Source organism: Protopterus annectens, chromosome 2.part1, assembly GCF_019279795.1.
Source record: "Protopterus annectens isolate FY-2018-M chromosome 2.part1, PAN1.0, whole genome shotgun sequence".
NCBI lineage: Eukaryota > Metazoa > Chordata > Ceratodontiformes > Protopteridae > Protopterus > Protopterus annectens.
Genome location: NC_056729.1, coordinates 375,243,996 through 375,265,413, shown reverse-complemented (window position 1 = coordinate 375,265,413; position 21,418 = coordinate 375,243,996). Strand labels below are relative to the sequence as shown.

The 21,418-nt window shown below is 39.8% G+C and overlaps 1 protein-coding gene across 2 annotated transcripts in view; it reads right to left on the bottom strand.

Moving 5' to 3' along the window:
- Positions 1-3,499: 3,499 nt before the first annotated feature.
- SPOCK3 (SPARC (osteonectin), cwcv and kazal like domains proteoglycan 3) overlaps positions 3,500-21,418 on the bottom strand; it is a 2,692,952-nt gene continuing 2,675,033 nt past the window's right edge. For both annotated transcript variants that reach the window (XM_044062207.1, XM_044062208.1), the window contains exon 12: positions 3,500-7,084. In XM_044062207.1, the coding sequence (XP_043918142.1) occupies positions 6,927-7,084 (158 nt within the window). In that variant the 3' untranslated portion in view covers positions 3,500-6,926. The remainder of the gene's footprint in view (positions 7,085-21,418) is intronic.

Sequence of the window (21,418 nt, the reverse complement as noted above, 5' to 3'; positions counted from 1 at the left end):
CTAAACTCTGTAACTTGTGTCCTTGAAGTAAACACCTTAACCATTAAACCTATGCCCAATGTGCTCTAGCCATCACTCTGCATGCTTACAATGGCCCAAGAGATTGGCATGCAATGGGCATATGCAACTTCTATCCATGTCTCTGCAAGTGAAACTGTTAAGCAGCACACCACTTTGCATATGAACACCTCTACATGAGTCCCAGTTTCTGCTAGGGACTCTGCTCTGACTCTTATGTTGCCAGCAAGTACCCCACCCCACCCACTAGAAACGAGCTGAGCAGATGGACTCTTCTTCCCTATGTTAGCTACAGCAGTTGCCTGAGCAGCTATTTAGACTTAAGTCACCCAGGTCACTGTCAAGGTGTTATCCCTTTATATCAGTGCTGCTGGCCACAAAGTTAATATAGCTGATCTTCAACCTGAGTTCTAATCCTCATTTGCAGATGTTTCAGAAGAGGCAGAGAAAAAAACTTTGAAAATTGTCGGTGGCTACAAAGATCTACGTCAGCAAACAAACTGCACCAGAGACTTCATTGCTAGAAATGTTGGATATTTTGAATTTGTGAGCTTATATCTGACCTGACAAAATCAGGTCTGGCTGTTGTGGCTAATGTCTTCCTAGAGGATAGGCTTGTAGGAAATGGAGTCACTTAATGTCTCTTACATGTTAAATGAAGCCAATGTGATTGTCAGCCCTTAGCAGTCAACTGTCTAACGCCACACCAGCAAGTTTATATATGTGTTGCAGGAATCAGTTACTATCAACACATTAGTTCTGGCCTTCTTTACATCTGCTTACAACTATTCAATAAGCCTTGGAGATAAACCCACAGTTGGACAGGCCTTTGAAATCTTGGGCTGTATCATTTCTTTATGAAAGATGGCTTAAAGTTGTTGGGAGAGGCTAGGGGGAACTTTGATACACCTCTGAAAGACTTTTTTAAAAATATATACAGATCTTGTACTTTTTACTGCCACAGGAGTGGAATGGGTACAGGGCATATGGCCACAGTGGGCAATTCAGGAACATTAGAAGTTATTGAATATTCTGACAGAGCTGCTGACTCATCTTTCTAAGGCCTTATTAAATTATTTTCTTCTCAAGTCAATCAGAGACCTGGAAATGTGTTCTGGAGGTTGATTTGCAGCAGTGCAGTACAGGAGTGATGTTACAAGCTTTCTGTTTCATTCGACAGTATGCAACAGAAGATTTTCACATAGACACTGTTTCAGCAATATTTTTTAATCTTAGCAAAGCTATCCAGGTGATATGACTTACTGTCCATCTTATGCTGCAGGTGTGGGGAGGACAGATTAAGAGACTGGCATAGCACCTTTTTTAAGAGATTGCTTCTTTTACCTTGTAAGGGGCTGCGTTACTTCTGTTTGGGCAAAGAACTACTGCAAAAGCATCATGATGGCATTCCGCCCCTCAACAAAAGAATTAGCATTCTGTGCCTTCACTATACTATGTGACATGTCGAACAGAGCTAACTGCATTGTTTAAGATTGTTGGACAGAAGTGTATCAGTTATGCATGGAAGTCCAGTGTTTCCCCTACATTATAGCAATGAAGACAGGTGATGTCCAGCAAAATCCAGAAGAATAGCATGTGGCCACAGTTATATGGCCAGAGATAACAGATGCTAGGTACCTGTGTAAGTGTAAGATACAATTAGACCAAAGTGTTTATTGATATTTAGTGGTGGACTGGTGACAGGAGTCACATCTTACAGGAGAGTTTGCTACAGCGACATACAGCAACATTTCCCGTCCAAGATTTACAATCTTGTGTTCCAAAAATTCTGAAAAGGCACAGTACAGGAGTGTGCACCATCTCTCTTACAAAGCACCATCTGTCTTACAAAAAAAAAAAAAAAAAAAAGCTCAAAATGCTGCAACACTATTAAATGTGCAAAGAATATATCTGCACAATATCAAACATGGGTATTGCTATGGCTGGGTTTGTCTCTTGTTTATTTTTACTGCAAATCTGTCTTTATTTGTATTTGTATGTGGAGCGGGTACAGATGTTCTGCTCACAACTACACTGGAGTTGCAAGACATGTCAAGTTAACAGATCATGAAAAAAGTGAAGACAGCAAAAGGCCATTCACTCATCATACTGCACTCTCAGTACTATTTAATTGCACTTTTTTGAAGCACCTTTATTAAAAAGGTCTATATCACATGAGTGATTCACACAAATTGAGAACGCTCATAATATCGAATGTACCGGACCTCAAAGTGCTTTTTCTGAGATCGCGGTACAGTGAAGAATGGGATATTTGCCCTTTCCTCACTGTAGTGCGATCTCAGAGTTGGAATATATATTTAGCCGGGGTATGGGGGGGGGGCACAGCCCCCCACAATAGGAAGTTCGAGGTCCAGTGCGTTTGATATTATGATCATTCGCAATTTGTGCAATTCGCTCATATGATATAGACCCTATTAAAATATCACTTAAGACACAGACACGTGCATTAGCAGAAAAGAAAATATATTAACATTTTTTGCATTTACACACATTATACATTACATGTTCTCTTTCTTTATAACAGCTTTCTTTCTGTCCAACATTACATAAGTCACTCAGTTCTTGCCTTCCCTTAAACATCACTCCTCCTCCTGAAGAGTATTCTGCATCTATTGTTCCCACAAATTCCATTAAATTCAATGTTAACTTAATCATTGCAGTGCAGAAGTCTGGCTGAGATTTTTTATCCTTCACCCTCCCTTCATATCCAACAAACTGTCCTCCCTTCACAAATTTTATTTTGTACTCAGTGAAAGCAAAACAAAAAATGAATACAGAATATATTTTGCCTCATTCTTCAGTTGGTATTTTCCATCATGATGACTTCAAAGTCATTTTCTCTGACTTTCCTTATGGCACGGAGTATCAGTAATTTTTAGAAGTCTTTTTGGTTCTGGAGGTTTTTCACAGTTTTAAGTGTGTTCACTTGAATTCTGACTGAATCTGAGTTACTTAAGAATTGAAGTATTTGTGCCTAGAAGAATGTTCCCAGTTAGTGAATGAAAACACAGTGTAGAAGTATAAGAAATGTGAAACAATCTACAATACATATGCAAAGAAATAAATATATGCTCAAAGGAAAATAAGATTACTCAGTCCGGGAAATAATCCAAGTGCAGTTAGGTACTCAAATGTCAGCTCTGAATAATAGAATAATACTGAACTGTGCCATAAAGAATATTGAATATATTTTGTCATAATGCATAAATATAGCAACCGAGTCATTTGCGCTTATTCCTGTATATGCAGCTGTTTCTCTTTCACTGTAAAGTTTTAAATACTGAATACATGTATGCTGGTTATAACCCCATTATGCTTTATATAGAGACTGCTTACTTCCAAAGTGGCTATACCTTGGGCATATGCAAAGAAGTGCATTTTACATTGACTTTATCCTAGGCAATATAACATATATTTTATTTTTATAAAAGAAGAAGAAATCAGATGACACACCTCTAACTCCATTCAGCAAACTTTATTAGGCATATTATACCCATTCCACAAATGTTATTATGAAAATTGCACAAAAGTATAAACCCTGGATAATACATCTTTATATGCTATGTATACCTCTATGTTTTCTACCTCTACCCAATAATCAAACTTAACAGTTCAATGAGTAAGTAGAAAACTTTTACAAAATGAGAGGATGAAGCCTTCTGATATTAGAAAACTAGGCAGGCAGTAAGGGATTACAGAAGTTTACTACAGCAAACTTTGTATAAACAAAAAAGAAAATGCATGGAACCTTTTAATACCACATAACAAATATCAGAAAAAATAAAGGAAATATAGTTGTTCTAAAACAAATACAGATAGAAAAAGCATAGACAACAGTTTCATTGTCCAAATGAAACAGTAAATGGCTAACATTAGAGAAATAGTCCAGTGGTAACCGGGGTCACACTGCTCACGCTCTGACAGTGATCCAAGGCAGTCAAATTGCCACATGTCTGCACAATGAAATAACATGCTAAGAAAAATACAAAGATTAAAATAATTTCCTCAACAGGTAAACTGTATATATAACTGCTACAGAACAATCATAAAATAGCTGTAATTACCATAACAATACAAAATTAAAAATAATCCAGTCTTTTCATTTCTGCAGCAGCACTTTTACTGGCATTTAATTTGCAACTGGCTTTGTTTAGTTACATCCTAATATCTGAGATTTTATCTGCATGCTAAATCCTTTCTAGTTCTATTTTGCAAGGCACCTTACAATTCATTGTCTAGTTATTCATTTAATATAAGAATAAAAGAGTATACTTGTATTAAATATATTTTAATTGAAGCAGAAAATGAATATATATTTAAATACTTGGGGGGGGCATGTCCCAACAGTGAAGGTCTGCATACCTGTATGCATATTTGGAGGCTGTGTGCATTAACTTACTGAAAATACATACACTCAAAATCAAGTGCAAAAACCTATGAGGGATATGTTCAGAACCATTTTGTGTTATCTGTTGTGTCATGTCAAACCCAGGAATATAATTAATCAAATAAAAATGAAAATTAAGGAATAAACAAAGATTTAAATCTGGAAATATTCAGTCACCATAATGCTTGCATTGAACATTGAGTATGATTTACAACTTGGGTTTACAGTGTGATAAAACAATGTTCTGTCATCATACAGACACCATAATGCTTGCACTGAACATTGAGTGTGGTTTAAAACATAGGTTTACAGTGTGGTAAGATAATGTTCTGTCATGCTTAGGTTTACAGTGTGGTAAAACAATGTTCTGTCATCATTCACTCACCATAATGCTTGCAATGAACATCGAGTGTAGTTTATAACATAGGTGAACAGTGTGGTAAACATAATGCTTGCACTGAACATTGAGTTTGATTTATAACATACGTTTACAGTGTGGTGAGACAATGTTCTGTCATGCTTAGGTTTACAATGTGGTAAACCAATGTTCAATGATCTGTCATCATTCAGTCACCATAATGCTTGGACTGAACATTAAGTGTGATTTACAACATAGGTTACCAATGTGGTAAACCAATGTTCTGTTATCATTCAGTCACCATAATGCTTGCACTGAACATTGAGTGTGGTTTACAACATAGGTTTACAGTGTTGTAAGACAATGTTCTGTCATGCTTAGGTTTACAGTGTGGTAAAGCAATGTTCTGTCATGCTGCAGAACTGGTTTTGGGTGGTAGGGCTTGATCTTGGAGGGAAGAAGCAAAGGTTCACTGTAGGCATAGTATAACAGAGAATGCACAGCATGGTATATGTATCCAGCCACAGCCCACTCTGGTACCAGTGGGTGTGGCTCTTGAAAAGAATCAGTATGCATCTCAATAGCATAGTGTTGTTGCAAAACAAGATGTGTGCTTTAATGTTTGAGTGGTGGTAGTTTTGGATTTTATAAACATTAAATACAGCAGAGAGAAAAGCCTGAGACAATGCTGACACACTACACAGTACTCAGTGCTGGACAGGCCTGCCTCCTCATGGTCAGTAGGGTTGATGGACTACTGGCTATAGCATTCAGATGACAGAGGATGAGGGTATCCTCTGGCTCCAATCATTGATAAGTGGAAGGACCTGATTGGCACAGCATGCCAAACACCGACATGTGGAAGGAGCTGATTGGCACAGCTTACCAATCACTGATATGTTGAAGGAGGTGATTGGCACAGCATGCCAAACACTGACATGTGGAAGGACCTGAATGGCACAGAATAACAATCACTGATAAGTGGAAGGAGCTGATTGGCACAGCATACCAATCACTGCTGGATTTGAAGGATACCATGTGTGCACATGCAGAGGGTGGGCAACATGTGGTGATTTGTTTACTAGTGACACTGATTTCGGGATGAGAGGTTTCTGGTCATTGTCAGGTATGTGTCTGATGTTGGCTCTAATCAGTTCACATCCAGGGAGAAAAGTTAGGGGTGGCTACTACATTATGCCAATGTAGATATAAAGTCAGGGTGAATGCGATGGGGTTAATCACTGTTAAAAGAGGATGGTAGCCTGAGCTGTATTCCAGGACTTTACAGACTACAGCATAACACTCTTCATTAGTAGCAGACATGTTCATGAACCCCACACATCCCCCACTCCTAATTAAGGGTCTTCAGAATACTTTGGACAAAGCAATTACAGATAGGCAAGCTGTGAACTGCAAGCCCTACCAATATGTTTCCATAGCCTTTGCACAACCTTGAACAGTTTGCAACAAAAAGGCAAAAGTAATCTGGGAGTCACACCCATAATACATACACTTTCTTCACAAAATCATATATAAACCAGAGCTATTATTCAATGTCATTATGACACTCATGACAGTGAAAAACTGCAGTAAAAACAGCTTTTAGTAGACCTGCTAGCTTCTCAGTAAATGTACATTTTTTCTCATGGATGATGATTCCTATGGGAATAATAAAAATAATAAACCACTGTACTACCATATATATTTAAATTTGTGCAGTAAGATGTCATTATGTCATGAGTTTTAGTTAAAAATATCAAATATCTGGTTTATAATTTGATAATAAGAAAACACTGTCTGCAAGAACTTTATACAAAATTCTCAAACAGTGATGGACAACATTCATTTATATTTTGTTTCTTTTTACCAGTTTGTGGCTTCACTTTAGGTCCCATTAAGGATTTATTTATGTTCTTTTTGTTCCAGTTAGACCATTGATCAATTTCACTGGTTGAAAGAAGTACCACGCCGTAAAATACTTTTATAGTGGAGAAGTGTACATGACTCCTTTTCTTTGCTTGGTAGTAATATACAAAATATACAAGTTGATTAGAATAATTTTATCTCATAAGTGAGTTAAATAACTGATATGAGATGTCACTCAGTGATTGTGCAAACAGCCATGTTTTGAGGATGCAAATGTTACCAGATGTATCCACCATCATCTTCATCATCTCCTTCATCTTCATCATCATCAAGTCCATCCTCGTCATTCATCACATCTTCTTCATCATCTTCATCATCTGACCATTCCTGAAAATCTCCGCTACCAAAATCCCCAGAGGATTCAATATCCATACCTGAGAAAAATATAAAATTTTCTGAAATATATTTGTAGACTACAATATTTCAATATTTTAAATAGCAACCAAACATAAACATACTGTATATGGTTTACAATAAGTAATATCTATTATATACTTAGGCACTTTAACTAAAATGGTCTAATAGCTGAATATATTTTGTACACATAACAGTCCTTGCCTTGTCCACAAAAATAAAATTATACATACATTTGTAAGATTTTGGCCAATCTTGCGTAATTCAATCATCTATAAGTAGATATAATCTTACTACTTTGTGAAATCATATAGAAAGCTCAATCAAGCATTATATGAATGTATCTAAGACAAAGATAAAAGAAACTAAAATTTATATTACACAGGTCTAACAAAATAAATACAAAGAAATGTTATATTCAGATGCTTTCTAAAGTCAAAGTCAAAATTAATAGCTCTATGTTACCTTCCAATCATTAAGTTAGCAAATGCTTTGCATATGAATATGTTAACATTTTCAGAAAGGTTATTGTATACTCACTATTTTGTCAACAAGATAATTACAACTACAAGCTGAGGGAATTGTTACAAAGTGCCAAAAGGGCACATGCAAGGCTTTGCTTTCATTTGGATTTTATATTTCTTTTGGAAGAGAAGCAGCAAAATAACTATGATGACTTGAGAGAGGAATGTCACGCTAAGAATCGTGTTAAAAGCAATGGGAAATTCAGAAAAGATGCAGCTGTCAATTAGGAAAAGCAAGTACACAGTTCCTTTCCAAGATATGTCAGGGTTAAAAAACGTTTTGAAAGGTAATCATCATTCCAGTACTGAACTGTATCACTTATTTATCTGTTAACTGGGTGCATAAACCGATCATAATGTGTGTGATGACAGCAGTTAGTCTAATAAAAGATGTATGGACTCAAATCAATATAAAATTAAATGTCACTTTACAGAGCTCTGTGAGAACTCACCCATGTGAATGGTATGTTCTAGAAGGCATGGGGCGCTAAGGATACAGATTTACTACAGGTAGTTTAAAGGATGGCCACTAAATATTAAGAAAATGGTAAGGTTACAGTATGAGGAAAGATTGAAAATTGGAGATATTTAGCAGTAGTTGAGAGTTGATATATGAAAACACAATTTATGGGAGTTGTTTACTGTGTATCACTGAAAAACAGCTGTGTGGATTTCATTTCATCACAGTTAACTGTACAAGCAGCTCAAACACTGAAGTTATAGTATCTCTTCCTCCAAGATGCAGTAACTTTGGAAATGCTTGTAAAACAAAATACAAGGGGGGCAGGGAGTGAACCCCTACTTTGGAGCTGTCATGGCTGAAGCCCTACACACACACACACACACACACACACACACACACACACACACACACACACACACACACACACACAAAAATAATGTATGTAGTGTGAGTTCACAGCACTACTCTTGCTCACAAGCACTGCTCTTTGAAGTATTCTTGCTCCCAAGCACTGCTCTTTGAAGTATTCTTGCTCCCAAGCACTGCTCTTTGAAGTATTCTTGCTCACAAGTACAGCTCTTTGAAGCATTCTTGCTCACACTATTTGCCTTCACCCTACCAGGTTTTAGAAAAAGTCAATATATATCTGCTGAATAGACCTGAAGAGGAAGAAAGGGACAGATGGATGAAATATACATGTTTTAAGAATGATTATCTTACCAGGCGCTGCACTGGGCCTGACTAAATTGCTTCCTAAATTGATAAGTATATATTTTTGCACTTGACTTAACTGTTTTCAGTAAATGACTGAATTATTACCTATATGTGTGCATTTATATACTTGCTGGACCTCTGTGTGAAGTTTGTTTCCTGATCTTTGCTGAAATTTTTATCACTGTCCTAAGTCATTTGTCACAGTACTCAAGCTTAGGCCAACTGGTTTCACGTAGGGTTGCCACCCCTCTGTTTTTTTTTTTTTCCGGACTATCCAGAAATCAAATTGATTCTCCGCTAGTCCAGAAAACACTGTACAAACTCTGGTATTCTCTTTCAAAAAAGGAAACAGACTATCAAAGTTTGTAAATTGACTGATTTACTATGCTTTTTTACAGAAAAGCATAGTAAATCAGCTGAAAGAAGGCATTAGGGACAGAAAAAGAAGGCATTCCCCACCTGATGGTGGTGCAGCGATGTCACGAAATGGGCCGAGGGGGATGGGAGAAAGGGCGGGGTGGGGGTGGATATTAGTGATGCGAGGGGTGTGGCCTTGCTCTGGTTTTAACCACAACAAAAGGTGGTAACTCTAGTTTCACGTAGGGAGCTCCTTTACACTCTCTGTGGCAGCAGGTAGTTTGAAGCATACGCATTCTAGGGTGGAACTATTAGCCAAACAGCTTTCGTGTTTATATGATTGTCTCTAACTTGAGTTTGGAAGGTCTTTTAAATATCTTGCTAATATTACCTTTCTGTGAATTTGTGCTTATTTTGCTAGAAGCTGCAATGTACCCATACCTGGAATCATAAGAACTCTGGAAAAATGCCTATGAAAAATAGATAGAACTGGGCAAAAATAGTACAGTTGTGTACCTACCATAAATGTAGATGTTCGAGTGTATTCACTGTTACAGTCATTACTCTTGGGTTATCCTGCTGGCAGGCTACCTGCAGTCAGCCTGAATTCCAAAGTCTAGGTCCAGCGTCAGTTGCTGTCGCCTCTTCCCTGACGTCAGTGCACCAGGGGTATAAAAGATGCAGCCGATGCCATTTTCTTCAGTTTTTCTTGCCCCAAATGTCAGGTGCCCCCAAAATGGTAGGCTAAAAAATTATGCCAATAATTATGCATGCAGTAAAATAAACATTTCCTTCATCTACAAGCAAATACACCACATAGGTTATATAAGATAGAGAAGTATAGGTACATCCCAGCAAAGAAAAGGGGGATGGTGGGTGGGTAACCTGGACTGCAACAGTGAATACACTCGAACATCTACATTTATGGTAGGTACACAACTGTACTATGTTCATCATGTTTCACTGTTGCAGTCATTACTCTTGGGTTGAATCCCAAAGCTGAGGTTGGGTGGCTGGGCCTAAATAGGATTAGGAGAGGCTATAAGGCCTTGCAGAACTGCAGTGGCGAAGCCTGCTCTGGATTTAGAGTAGAGAAGTAAATGGTAGTGCTTTGTAAAAGTGTGCACTGAACTCCAAGTAGCAGCCTCTAAAATGTCTTTGGTTGGTACTCCTCTAAGAAGGGCTGCTGCCCTGGTAGAATGAGGCCTAATGCCCTTGGGCACTGACTTGCCATGTTGTGAGTAGCAGAAACGAATGCAGTGGCCTATCCACTTTGAAATAGTCTGTTTTGAGATAGGCTTTCCTTGAGACCCTGCAACATATGCCACTAAAAGTTGCTCAGTTTTTCTGAAAGCTTTAGTTCTGTCCAGGTAGAAGCATAGTTGTCTGTGTACGTCCAAGGAATGCAGAAAACTCTCACCCTTATTGTGTGGGTTTGGATAAAAGGTAGGCAAATGAATGGTTTGGTTAAGGGCCACACTGGACACTATCTTAGGCATAAATATTGGGTTCAACCTTAGAGAAACCCTGTCTGGATGGAAAATGATGAAAGGTTCCACAGCCATGAATGCCTGTAACTCTGAAACTCATCTTGCAGAGGTTATTGCTAGGAGCAGAGCTGTTTTCCAAGATAAAAACTTTATATCAGCTGTATTGGCTGGCTCAAAAGGTGGCAGTGTGAGTTTTTCCAAGACATAATTGAGGTCCCATGCAGGTATTGGGGCTCTCCTTGGAGGTCTTATGTTTTTGGCCCCTATGAGGTACTGCCTTAGCAATGAATGGGAAAAAATAGGAGGTTCTGTATTGTAATGAGCTGAAATAGCAGAGGCATGAATTTTAATTGATGAAAAGGATAGGCCTTTGTCCAGCATCTCAGTTAGGTATTGTAAAATCTGAGGAATATTTGGTACAGATGTGCCAATTCCTTGTGCCTGTTTCCAAGCACAAAATCTTTTCCATTTTTCTGCATAAGATTTTCTGGTACTGGGCCACCTGGCCTCCAAAATAACATCCATCACTGCTTTAGAGAGAGGTGTGTTTTGAATGGTTACATTATCCGCCATGCTGCCAGATTTAGGGTCCTGAGTTGGCTGTGCAAAATCTGATTATTTCGCTGGGTCAGTAAGTGAGGAATTAGAGGCAATGTCCAGGCTGGGCCTTGAGACAAGCTTTTTAGGATTGGGTACCAGTGCTGGTGTGGCCAGTCTGGGGCAATCAGAATCATTCTTGGCTTCTCTTGTCTGACCTTTAGGAGTACCTTGGGGAGGAGAGGCAGAGGAGGAAAGGCATATACTGTTAGACTTTTCCAGCTGAATGACAGAGCATCCAGTTTCCATGCTTGCTTGTGATATGTCCTTATGCAGAATTTCTGTAGTTGGCAGTTGTGAGGGGAGGAAAACATCTATGTCTGGGCATCCCCATTCCTTTGTTATCATGCTGAAGAGGTGTGGATCCAGTTTCCACTCATGGTGTTCCGTGAGGTTTCTGCTTAGTTCGTCTGCCAGAGTATTGTTCTTTCCTGGCAGGAATTGTGCTTGCAGGTGTACTTGATAAATCAATGCTGTGTCCCATAAAGTCATGGCTTGTTTGCAGAGGGGGTAGGAATGTGTGTCTCCCTGTTTGTTTATGTACCACATGACTGTAGTATTGTCCATCCTTATCAGTAGTTGTCCTGGATGGACTAGATCCTTGAAAGCTGTCAGGGCATTCTGAACAGCTAACATCTCTTTTTGATTGATATGTAGATGCATTTGGCTTGGGGACCATGTGCCCTGAATACATTTTCCTGCCATGTGTGCTCCCCAGGCATAATCTGATGCATCTGTTGCTATTGACTGCCTGGCTGTGGGTAGAGTGAATGGCTGTCCCTTGTTGAGGTGACTGGCATGTGCCCACCATCGAAACTCCTGTTGCAGGCAAGGAATGAGGGTAATTAATGCTTCCAGGCTTTGACAATGTTGAGTCCAGACACTTTTTAAGTGCCACTGAAGTTTCCTCATATGCAGTCTGGCATATGAAATTAGCAGAATGCAGGATGCTATGAAGCCCAAAGCCTGCAGAATTTTTCTTGCAGATAACTGGGTCTTTGTTGCCAACATTTTGAAGCAAGAAGTTAGTTGCCTTTGTTTGTCTGGCATGAGATAAGCCATCTGGGCAGTTTTATTTAAGCTTGCACCCAGGAATATTATCTCTTGAGACGGTACTAGTTTTGATTTCTTTTTGTTTACTGTGTACCCTAGGCAAATTAATAATCTTTTTACGAACGCCAGATGCTTTAGTAGAGTGTCCTTGTTCTCTGCTTGTATAAGGCAGTCGTCCAAGTAAGGATATATTTGAATTCCTCTTTGTCTGCAAAATGCAATTACTGGTGCCAGGCATTTTGTGAAGACCCTGGGCGCAGTAGATAAGCCAAAGGGCAGTGCAGAGAATTGGTAGTGCATTGAGCCAGCTATGAATCTGAGGTATCTTCTGAAAGATTGTCTGATTGGAACATGCAGGTATGCCTCTTTCAGGTCCAAAGTTACAAGCCAGGCCTTCTTGTCCAGCATGGGCAGAAGCTGCTGCAGAGTTAACATTTTGAATTTTGGAACGTCCAGAAATGTATTTAGAATAGACAGGTTCAGTATTGGTCTCCAGGCGTTGTCCTTTCTGGGTACCAAGAAAAGTCTTGAGTAAAATCCTTGCCCCTGCTCTTGCTGTGGTACTTGCTGAATGGCCCTCATGTTCATAAGGGACGAAACTTGTTTTTGTGCCTCTGCCCATTGATTATGTGGCAGGTTTGGCATACCTTTTGCCTTTGGCAGGGTGTGAAAGTGGAACCTGTAGCCCTGGGACACTATATTCAATACCCATTTGTCCTGGGTGATCATGTGCCAATTTTGAGAGAAAAGTTCTAGTTTTCTCCCTAAGGGGGCTGCAAGAAGATAAGTGTTTGGTGCTGGCAGAGGCAAGTCATTGGGACTGTTTCCTGTATGGCTGTGCTTTGTCCTCTCCACTTTTGGAGGTAGAAGTGCCCCACTGTTTAGGCCTGTATGAACCCTGCGGCTGGGATCTGCCTCTGGGACATCTGTATCTGCCTCTTTGTGGATTGCCCAACACTGGAAAGGACCAATTTTTTGTAGGCCAGTTCCTGCTAAATCTTGGTGGCTGAACCTGTTAAAAATCCTTTACTGTTTGCATAAATTTCACTTTATCCTCCATTTTCTTCAAAACCTCCTCTGCTTTAACACCAAATAAAGTATCATGCTGTAATGGAGCATCTAATAATTTTGTTTTAACGTGATCAGGCAGATTTTGTTCCTTTAACCAAGCATGCCTCCTAATGACAGAACCCATAACTGTGGCCCTGCAGGAGGCCTCCAGAGAATCAAAACCACATTGCAATGTATGCTTTCCCACTTGTTCAGTTGCATGCAATACATCCTGCATTTCCTTATTTTCTGCACAAACAGAATTGGCCAACATTTTCTGTTTTAACAGTGACATTAAGTATTGCTGATATTTAATCATATGAAATTGACAATTTAAAGCCCTCACAGCCAAAGTAGCAGAAGTGTAAACCTTTTTCCCCATCTGTCTAGTGCCCTTGAATCCCTGTCAGAAAGGATAGGGTTTTTTGCAGTAGTGGCCTTAACCCCTTTGGAACCCTGAGAAATAGTTTCTGGGTCAGCAGCAGGGTTTTTATAAAGAAATTGATGTGAATCTGGAACCCTGTAGTATCTGTCTGGTTTAACAGGAGCTGGAGGTAAGGAGTCTGGAGAAAGGCCGGACACTGAAATTACATCTTCTACAATGTCTAGCACAGGGGGAATAGCAAGAGGCCTGTGCTGAGGAAGTAAAAGAAAATCTCTAAGCCTTTTCTTTGATTCTGAGTAATCTTGGCTGTCCCAGTGGAAGTGCTCCCTCATGGTATGCAGGGTTTCCCCAAAAGAATAATCCTCAGGAGGAGAGGCTGAAGGAATGGATTCTTCAGCATCAGAATCCTCATAGGGAGGAAGAAAGTATTCCTGTACAGAAGAGGAGTCAGAGGAAATGGAAACCTGATCTGAAGAGTCATAGTCTGTCTCTTGCCTAGGCCTCTTATCAGGAGGGGGATGGGAACCCCTGATCAAGGTAATAAGGTCTTCGGCCATTTTGAGCATCTGTTTCTTAGGCATGGAAGTTTGTCCTGGAGAATGCTGTACTTGTTTCTTTGTATTTAAAGCTGCTTTAGTCTTTTCTTTAGAAGCTGAAGTAGGCTTTACATATAGCTGTGTAGGTCTGAAAACACCCCAGAAGCCGATGCCTGCTCAGCGGCTCCGGACCCATCTGAGGGAATGATTTCCGAGTGTCCAATACCTTGAGTATCCAGAGGCCTAGCTGGCTCCACGTGGGAGTCATCAGCAGCCTGTGGCTCTGAGGTAGCGGGCATCAGGCACTGCAAAAGCACCTCACTGAGAACCGGTGAACCGGCGACTGGCTTAGCGGAAGCCTTGTCGTCGGTTTTGGATCTCGCATGCCTGTCCTTCTCTTTTTCCTTGGTTTTTTAGAAACTCCGGACGTCGGCTGTTCCGACAGCATTATATAATTGAATTTTTGGCCAAAGTAATGAAACGCAAAATCAAACCGACGCTTAATAGTGCGTTGGTTGAATCTAGCACAAAACCGACAGCTAGCAAGGTTATGATCAGGGCCTAGGCAAGGAATACAGTAAGAATGAAAATCCTTATGAGGTATTTGCTTCCCACAAGAAATACAATTGTTAACATTTTCTGACATCGGTCTGGAGCAAGAAAAAAGTTTCCCCAACAGGGTACTTAGCTTTAATGAAGACTTCGGATCTGAAATTCGTCTGTGGAAATCTCAGGAGTTGGCCAACCGGCACTTGCAAACTGCATTTGCTTTGGGCACCGTGCGGCAAGAAAGACTGAAGAAAATGGTGTTGGCTGCATCTTTTATACCCTTGGCGCACTGACGTCAGGGAAGAGGCAACAGCAACCGACGCCGGACCTAGACTTTGGAATTCAGGCCGACTGCGGGTAGCCTGCCAGCAGGATAACCCAAGAGTAATGAGTGCAACAGTGAAACGCGATGAACATCTGTATGCTGATTAACATAAATGTGCATACACAATTATGTAACCCCACTCACATCAGTGGAATTGTGGGATACCAACTTTTAAACACAAACTGAAGAACAGACAAAATGAAACATATAGCAAACAGAAAAATAGTGTTTAAGTATTTGAACTTGTATCAAACTATGAACTTGTGCAAAACTAAAATACAATTTTCTTTTATAAAAATAAACTGCTTCTACACTAATATTAAATAACAAATTAGAACCAGAGAAAAACTATTTTATTTATATTAACATCTTTGTTAATAGTGACACTCATTTAGTAAACTAAAGGCCGGCGCACAAAAGTAGAGTCAAGGTCTAGGTTTTCTAAATGGAAATCTTAAGTCATGCAGTGAGGTTAGCTAGAATTTGGGTCACTCAGGGCTGTCTTTGAGTTTGTTGTCCCTCATAAAATCATGGTGAAATGGGTCCCCCCCATAAACAGCCCTCCCCCCTGCAACCATTCTAGTGTCCCATTACTTGGCTATTTCTCCCCATTTACCAAAAACTCTGTAATGTGCATACTGTTTTATGCTTTTCTTCTACAATGATTATTTGGATTTCATTTTACATTTTATAGCACAAACACTTATAGACATCTGCTAAACAAAGCAATACAGTCTCACAATGAAAACATACTTAACATTAAAACTTCTCTGCCCTTGAAACTCACATTCATTGAAACAGCATTGAAACCTACATTCAAAGAAAATACATCTGGCCAGTGTTGGATAAAGTTTACCTTTGGGCTGTTTTCAAATCATAGGTCCCTTGCACATATATGTATGCTTGCTTGGTGCTAAATGTGTCCTTTAATTCACCTTCCTGATTGTATTCATGATATTCCTTGTATAATGCAGCACAATGTTTAGAGCATATTTTAAATGTATTGTTTTGAACATTTTTTCCAGTAAGCAATGAAACAAAATGTATGAAACAATAATGACAAAACTGCCCAATTCAGAAAATTTCCATCATACATGTCTAATCAAACTTCTGTCATTACAGACTACCAATATCAGTAGATATGGGCAACCTCTGCAGAAGTAAAAGTCATCTAAATAATTCCACATTAAACAGGTCTGTAACTAATGAAGAGGTTGCAGCTAGCAAACTACTTTATATTTCATTGTTTCATCTACAAATGAAGTGCCTGTTGTCCTTGAAGAATAAATTACCTATGTTTCATTAAAAATGATAAGCTAGTAATATTGCAATACAAATAAATGACAAACTGATAATAGATTTATAGTAATTAGGTATCTCCTCCAAAGAATGACATTCACAGGACTCCAGCATCCACTCCCTTTAAAGTGCAACACAGTACAGTATCAGCAATCCCTCTACATATTGTAGGAGTAGAATTCACAGCCATCTGCTTCAAAAGCATGCATACTACCTGTTGTGCTACTAATAAGGCAAACAGACTTGGCATAATCAGCACTAAAGTTTTCTTCCTCTGAAATTCTCAACTCCTTGTAAAATCCACTTGGCACTCAACTAAATTTCTCAACTTTGCACCACAAGAAATCTGGAAAAAGCCAAAATGTATAAAATGTATTGGGGGCAAGACCAGGGACACATTTTAAACATTGCTTGTATAATCTTAGAAAGTTGTTAGAATAATATGTTTTGTGCTACCATGCATTTCCTGAAAGATAGGAAGACTGAAACTTAAATGGCTATCATTATTTAGTGAATTCAGTTCTCAATGATTTGCTAGAAAACTGCAAATTATAAGAGAAACAGACCAAAAGTATGAGACAAATATTCCAGACATTCTATGAAGATCTGGACAGTTAAGAGCTATGGACTTAACTCCTTGAATCACAATTGGTGGTATGGGTATAGAATTAAGGCTATTGTTTCTTGTATCTAAGGTACAGGGTTTGAAAAACACACACAAGAAAACCAGCAAGCTTGCATGCAAAGTAGCAATGTACACTTGAGCAGCAGCAATTACATTTTCAAATTGGGTTGGACAGGAAGAAGAACAGATGCTACCGGACTGGAAGAATGACAGTGATGCTACAGTTTTTTATTTTAAATTGATACTTTGTATTATTATTTACAGTCCTAAAACTGCCACGACTCTTGTCCCCCCAACTACGCCATTGGACTCAAACATGTTGCCGTATGGAAAAAATAAATACAGACAGTAACACTCACCTCTTCCAGCCCTCAGCCAAATTCTGACATGCTGGCAGTCTGCTCACGAAGCTGACATCATCACCCCTGCACGCGATAATGTCAGCAAAAATTTGCCCCAACAAATTTGGAAAAAGAAAAAAAATGGTAAATTCAGAAATTAAAGAGGCCACTTGGGAATTCAAGGCACCCCCATTATTTTGACCTCAAAACTGGTAAATACAGAGGAATACAGTATGGTTGAGAGGTATGACTGTGCCTGACTGAACTGCCTCCTAAACTGATAAGTATTTTTTTGCACTTGATTTAACTGTTTTCAATAACTGACTGAATTATTACCTCTCTGTGTCTGCATTTATATATTTGCTGGACCTCTGTGTGAAGTTTGCTTCCTGATCTTTGCTGAAATTTTTATTACTGTTCTAAGGCATATGTCACAGCACTCGAGCTCAGGCCAACTGGTTTCACATAGGGGGCTCCTTTACACTCTCTGGGGCTGCAGGAAGTTTGAAGCAGACTCATTCTAGGGTGGAATTACTAGGCAAACAGTTTTTGTCTTTATCTGACTGCCTCAGACTTGGTATTGGAAGGTCTTTTATCTTGCTGGTATAAAAGAGTTACCTTTCTGTGAATTTGTACCTATCTTGCTAGAAGCTGCACTGTGCTTGACTGAATTGCTTCCTAAACTGAGAAGTATATTTTTTGCACTTGATTTAACTGTTTTCAGTGATTGACTGAATTATAACATATCATAACATATCTGTGTCTGCATTTATATATTTGCTGGACCTCTGTGTGAAGTTTTTTTTTTCCCACCCTCCCACCTTATTGTTGTGTTCTTAAACTTGATGGCTTTTGCAGTGCCCTCCCCTACTATAAATTTGATCTGGGATATTCCTCTCAGTCCCGTCTCATTAGCTCATTCTACCTGATACAAAGAGAGAGTTTGGGAAGGCCAACTCCCTTAGTTTCTTAACCTTGAATTATCTTCTGTTCCTCCTCTCTTCCATTCCACTTTACTAAAAAAAAATAATAATTCTATATTCGGCTGCTTTTACTGTATTTGTGCTTCCTCCTCCTACTCTATTACTTTATCTTGCTTTTCTGCTGCTTGTTCTGTAGCATTTATTACTGCTTGTTTACAGTCTGTTTAAAATGTGTTATTCTAAGCCTCTTAGTTTTGGTTTAAGCTCTATCTCTTAGCTCTCCCTGGCCTCTCTCCCTCAGATTCTGACAAATATGGATGGACAATTTCCTACAGTTTCTCCTGCCAGTCTGCTTGATATGGGCATCCTGAGACAGTGTAGCAACTGCCTCATGTACACAGACAACCATCTACTACTACCATCTAGGAACATAATTTGTAAGAGATGCAATTACATTAGGAACCTAGAATCTTATCTCTCTCCCTCACAAGCCAATATATCTGGCATTGAGAAGGTTGTCAACACAAACACTACAGCTCAAACACCTTCCACACTTACACAGCATATACCTGCATATGCAGATGTTCTCAAAAAAACATACCCAAACAAAGCAGACCTCTGAGGCAAAAACACATGCAAACTCCACAACCCTTCACCCCACATACTTCGCATAGTCCACACACCTGTGTCTCACAGCCATTAAGGCTTAACCATAAATCCAACATATTAGTCACAGGAGACTCCATTGTGAGACACACAGATGTGCCTCTAACCAGGCTGGATAAGGATAAAGTCACGGTTAGTTGTTTGTCTGGTGCCAGAATCCACCATATCACACACACACTCAAGTCTCTCAACAAAAGGTACTGCTATGACTCTGCCATGGTCCATGCTGGGGTGAATGACTTGAGCTGTACCTCCCTGTACTATATGAATAGAAACATGACTGAGCTCACTGAACATGTATCCCAGGCAAGTATATCCCTAGCCTTAAGCAGCATTCTACCATCACCCAGAATGATGTCTCAATACAAACAAAAAATGATTGACTTTAACAATTGGCTTAGTTTCTGGTGTCATTCCAGGATGATCCAGTACCTGATAGCTTGGGAAGATATGATCGACAGACCATGATGATTTGCCAGAGATGATCTACATCTGTATCACTTGGGCTTCAGGCTTCTGGCAAAAGGTCTTGCCTCCCCATACTGCCTTTTTTAGGAAAAGTGATGAGGTCAAAACTACCAATATAAAAATTTCAACAAAATGAAAATTAAAGGTCATGCTGCTAAACACTAGGGACATGAAACAACACTCATTGCAAGCATTCTTAACCCTGGAAGATGCTGACATTTGTACAGTCAGAGAAACCTGGTTCACAGCTGTGAAGAGCACCCCAGCTTTACAAGGCTACTCATCCTATCATACACTCAGACCCCAAACTGTGGGTAGCAAAGCCAAATGAGGTGGAGTTTCAATATATATTAAAGACATACACACCTCCCGGCTGGTCTGTCAGTATGACGCACATGAGACACTCCAGGTGCAGTTTAACCATTGACAAGATCCATATTCAAATCATAGCTAGCTACAGGCCCCAAATTTGACTCAAGATGCCCACTCTGCCTATCTGGACCTCTTTGAATCTATCATGATTCAACTTTTTACCCTGATCCTGGGCAACATTAACTACCCAAGTATAGATTGGAAGAACCACTCATGCCAGAACACAAATGCCCAGAAATTCCTTGACTTTGTCAATGCAAACACCTTGGAACAACTAGTCGATACCCCTACAAGAGGGGATAACATCTTGGACTTAGTCTTAACCAACATGAGTAACCACAGCAGCATTCCTACAGTATCATCCTCCCTGGTAAGATCTGACCATAAAGCAGTCACTTTCAAAGTTACTATATCCCCTGACCACCCTTTAGCTAGTATCAAACAAAATAAAAACTTCTCCAAAGCTAATTACAACCTCCTGAGGGATGGTATAAACAGTTCACAGCCCCATTCCCTCAGTAGGAAGTGCCATTAATGTCCAAATCTACACCAAAGTACTATATGAGCATTTATGTAGATGCATGGAATCAAGAATACCTGACAGGATGATATCGCACTCCACAAGGAAGAGTAAACCTGTCTGGTGGACATCTGCAATAAACTCTATAACAAAAGGAAAACATTCCTGTCCAGGAGCAAGAAGGAGCAGGTGCCCAATTGGAAGCAATCTCTCCTTAGCCTGAACAAGCAAATAAGAGCATTAGTGAAATCCTCCAAAGCAAACTTTGAGTCCAAATTGGCTACATCTACTAGAGACAATCATAAGGCCTTCTTCACATACGTCTGCAGTCTCAAAGAAAGCACCCAGATCTCCTTAGAACTGGTGATCAAGAACACCACATATACAAATGTGTAGATGTAGCTAACTTGCTGGCTGACAAGTTCAACAAAAACTTCACCCCACTGCCCCCTCCATCAGTAAATCAGGACATCCCCAGTACCTGCCTCCCTCCCCTTATCTCCCTCCCCTTATCTCCCTCCCCTTATCTCTAGGGAACAGGTCACCACTGCCCTCGCAAAGGCAAAAAATACAGTCTCCATGGGACCAGATCACATCCAGGCTGCATCCTACATGAACTCAGGCAGGAACTTGCAGCACCATTAGGTGCCCTAGTCAACCAAAGCCTGAGTATCAGCTTTACCCCAGCTGAGTGGAGGACAGCCACTGTCATCCCTTTGCATAAAGGTGGAGTCCACCAATCTGGGAAATTATAGACCCATCAGCCTAACTAGCCTGATCTGCAAAACTATGGAATGGATTATCATGGACCTCATTAACAAAGACATTGGCAACCTCCAAACACTCAATCCCACGCAGTTTGCCTTCATCAAGTGGAGGTCGTGTCTGTTAAATTTGGTTGACGTCTTTTGGAACAGTCACCAAAGCCATGGAGGAGGGGAAAACAGTGTACACCACCTACCTTGACCTGACCAAAGCCTTTGACACTATTCCCCACTCAGGCATAATAAACAAACTCTCTCAACTAGGCATCAATCCGTATGTTACTAGATGGGTAGTAAACTGGCTCATTGATAGAACCCACCTAGTCAAAATAG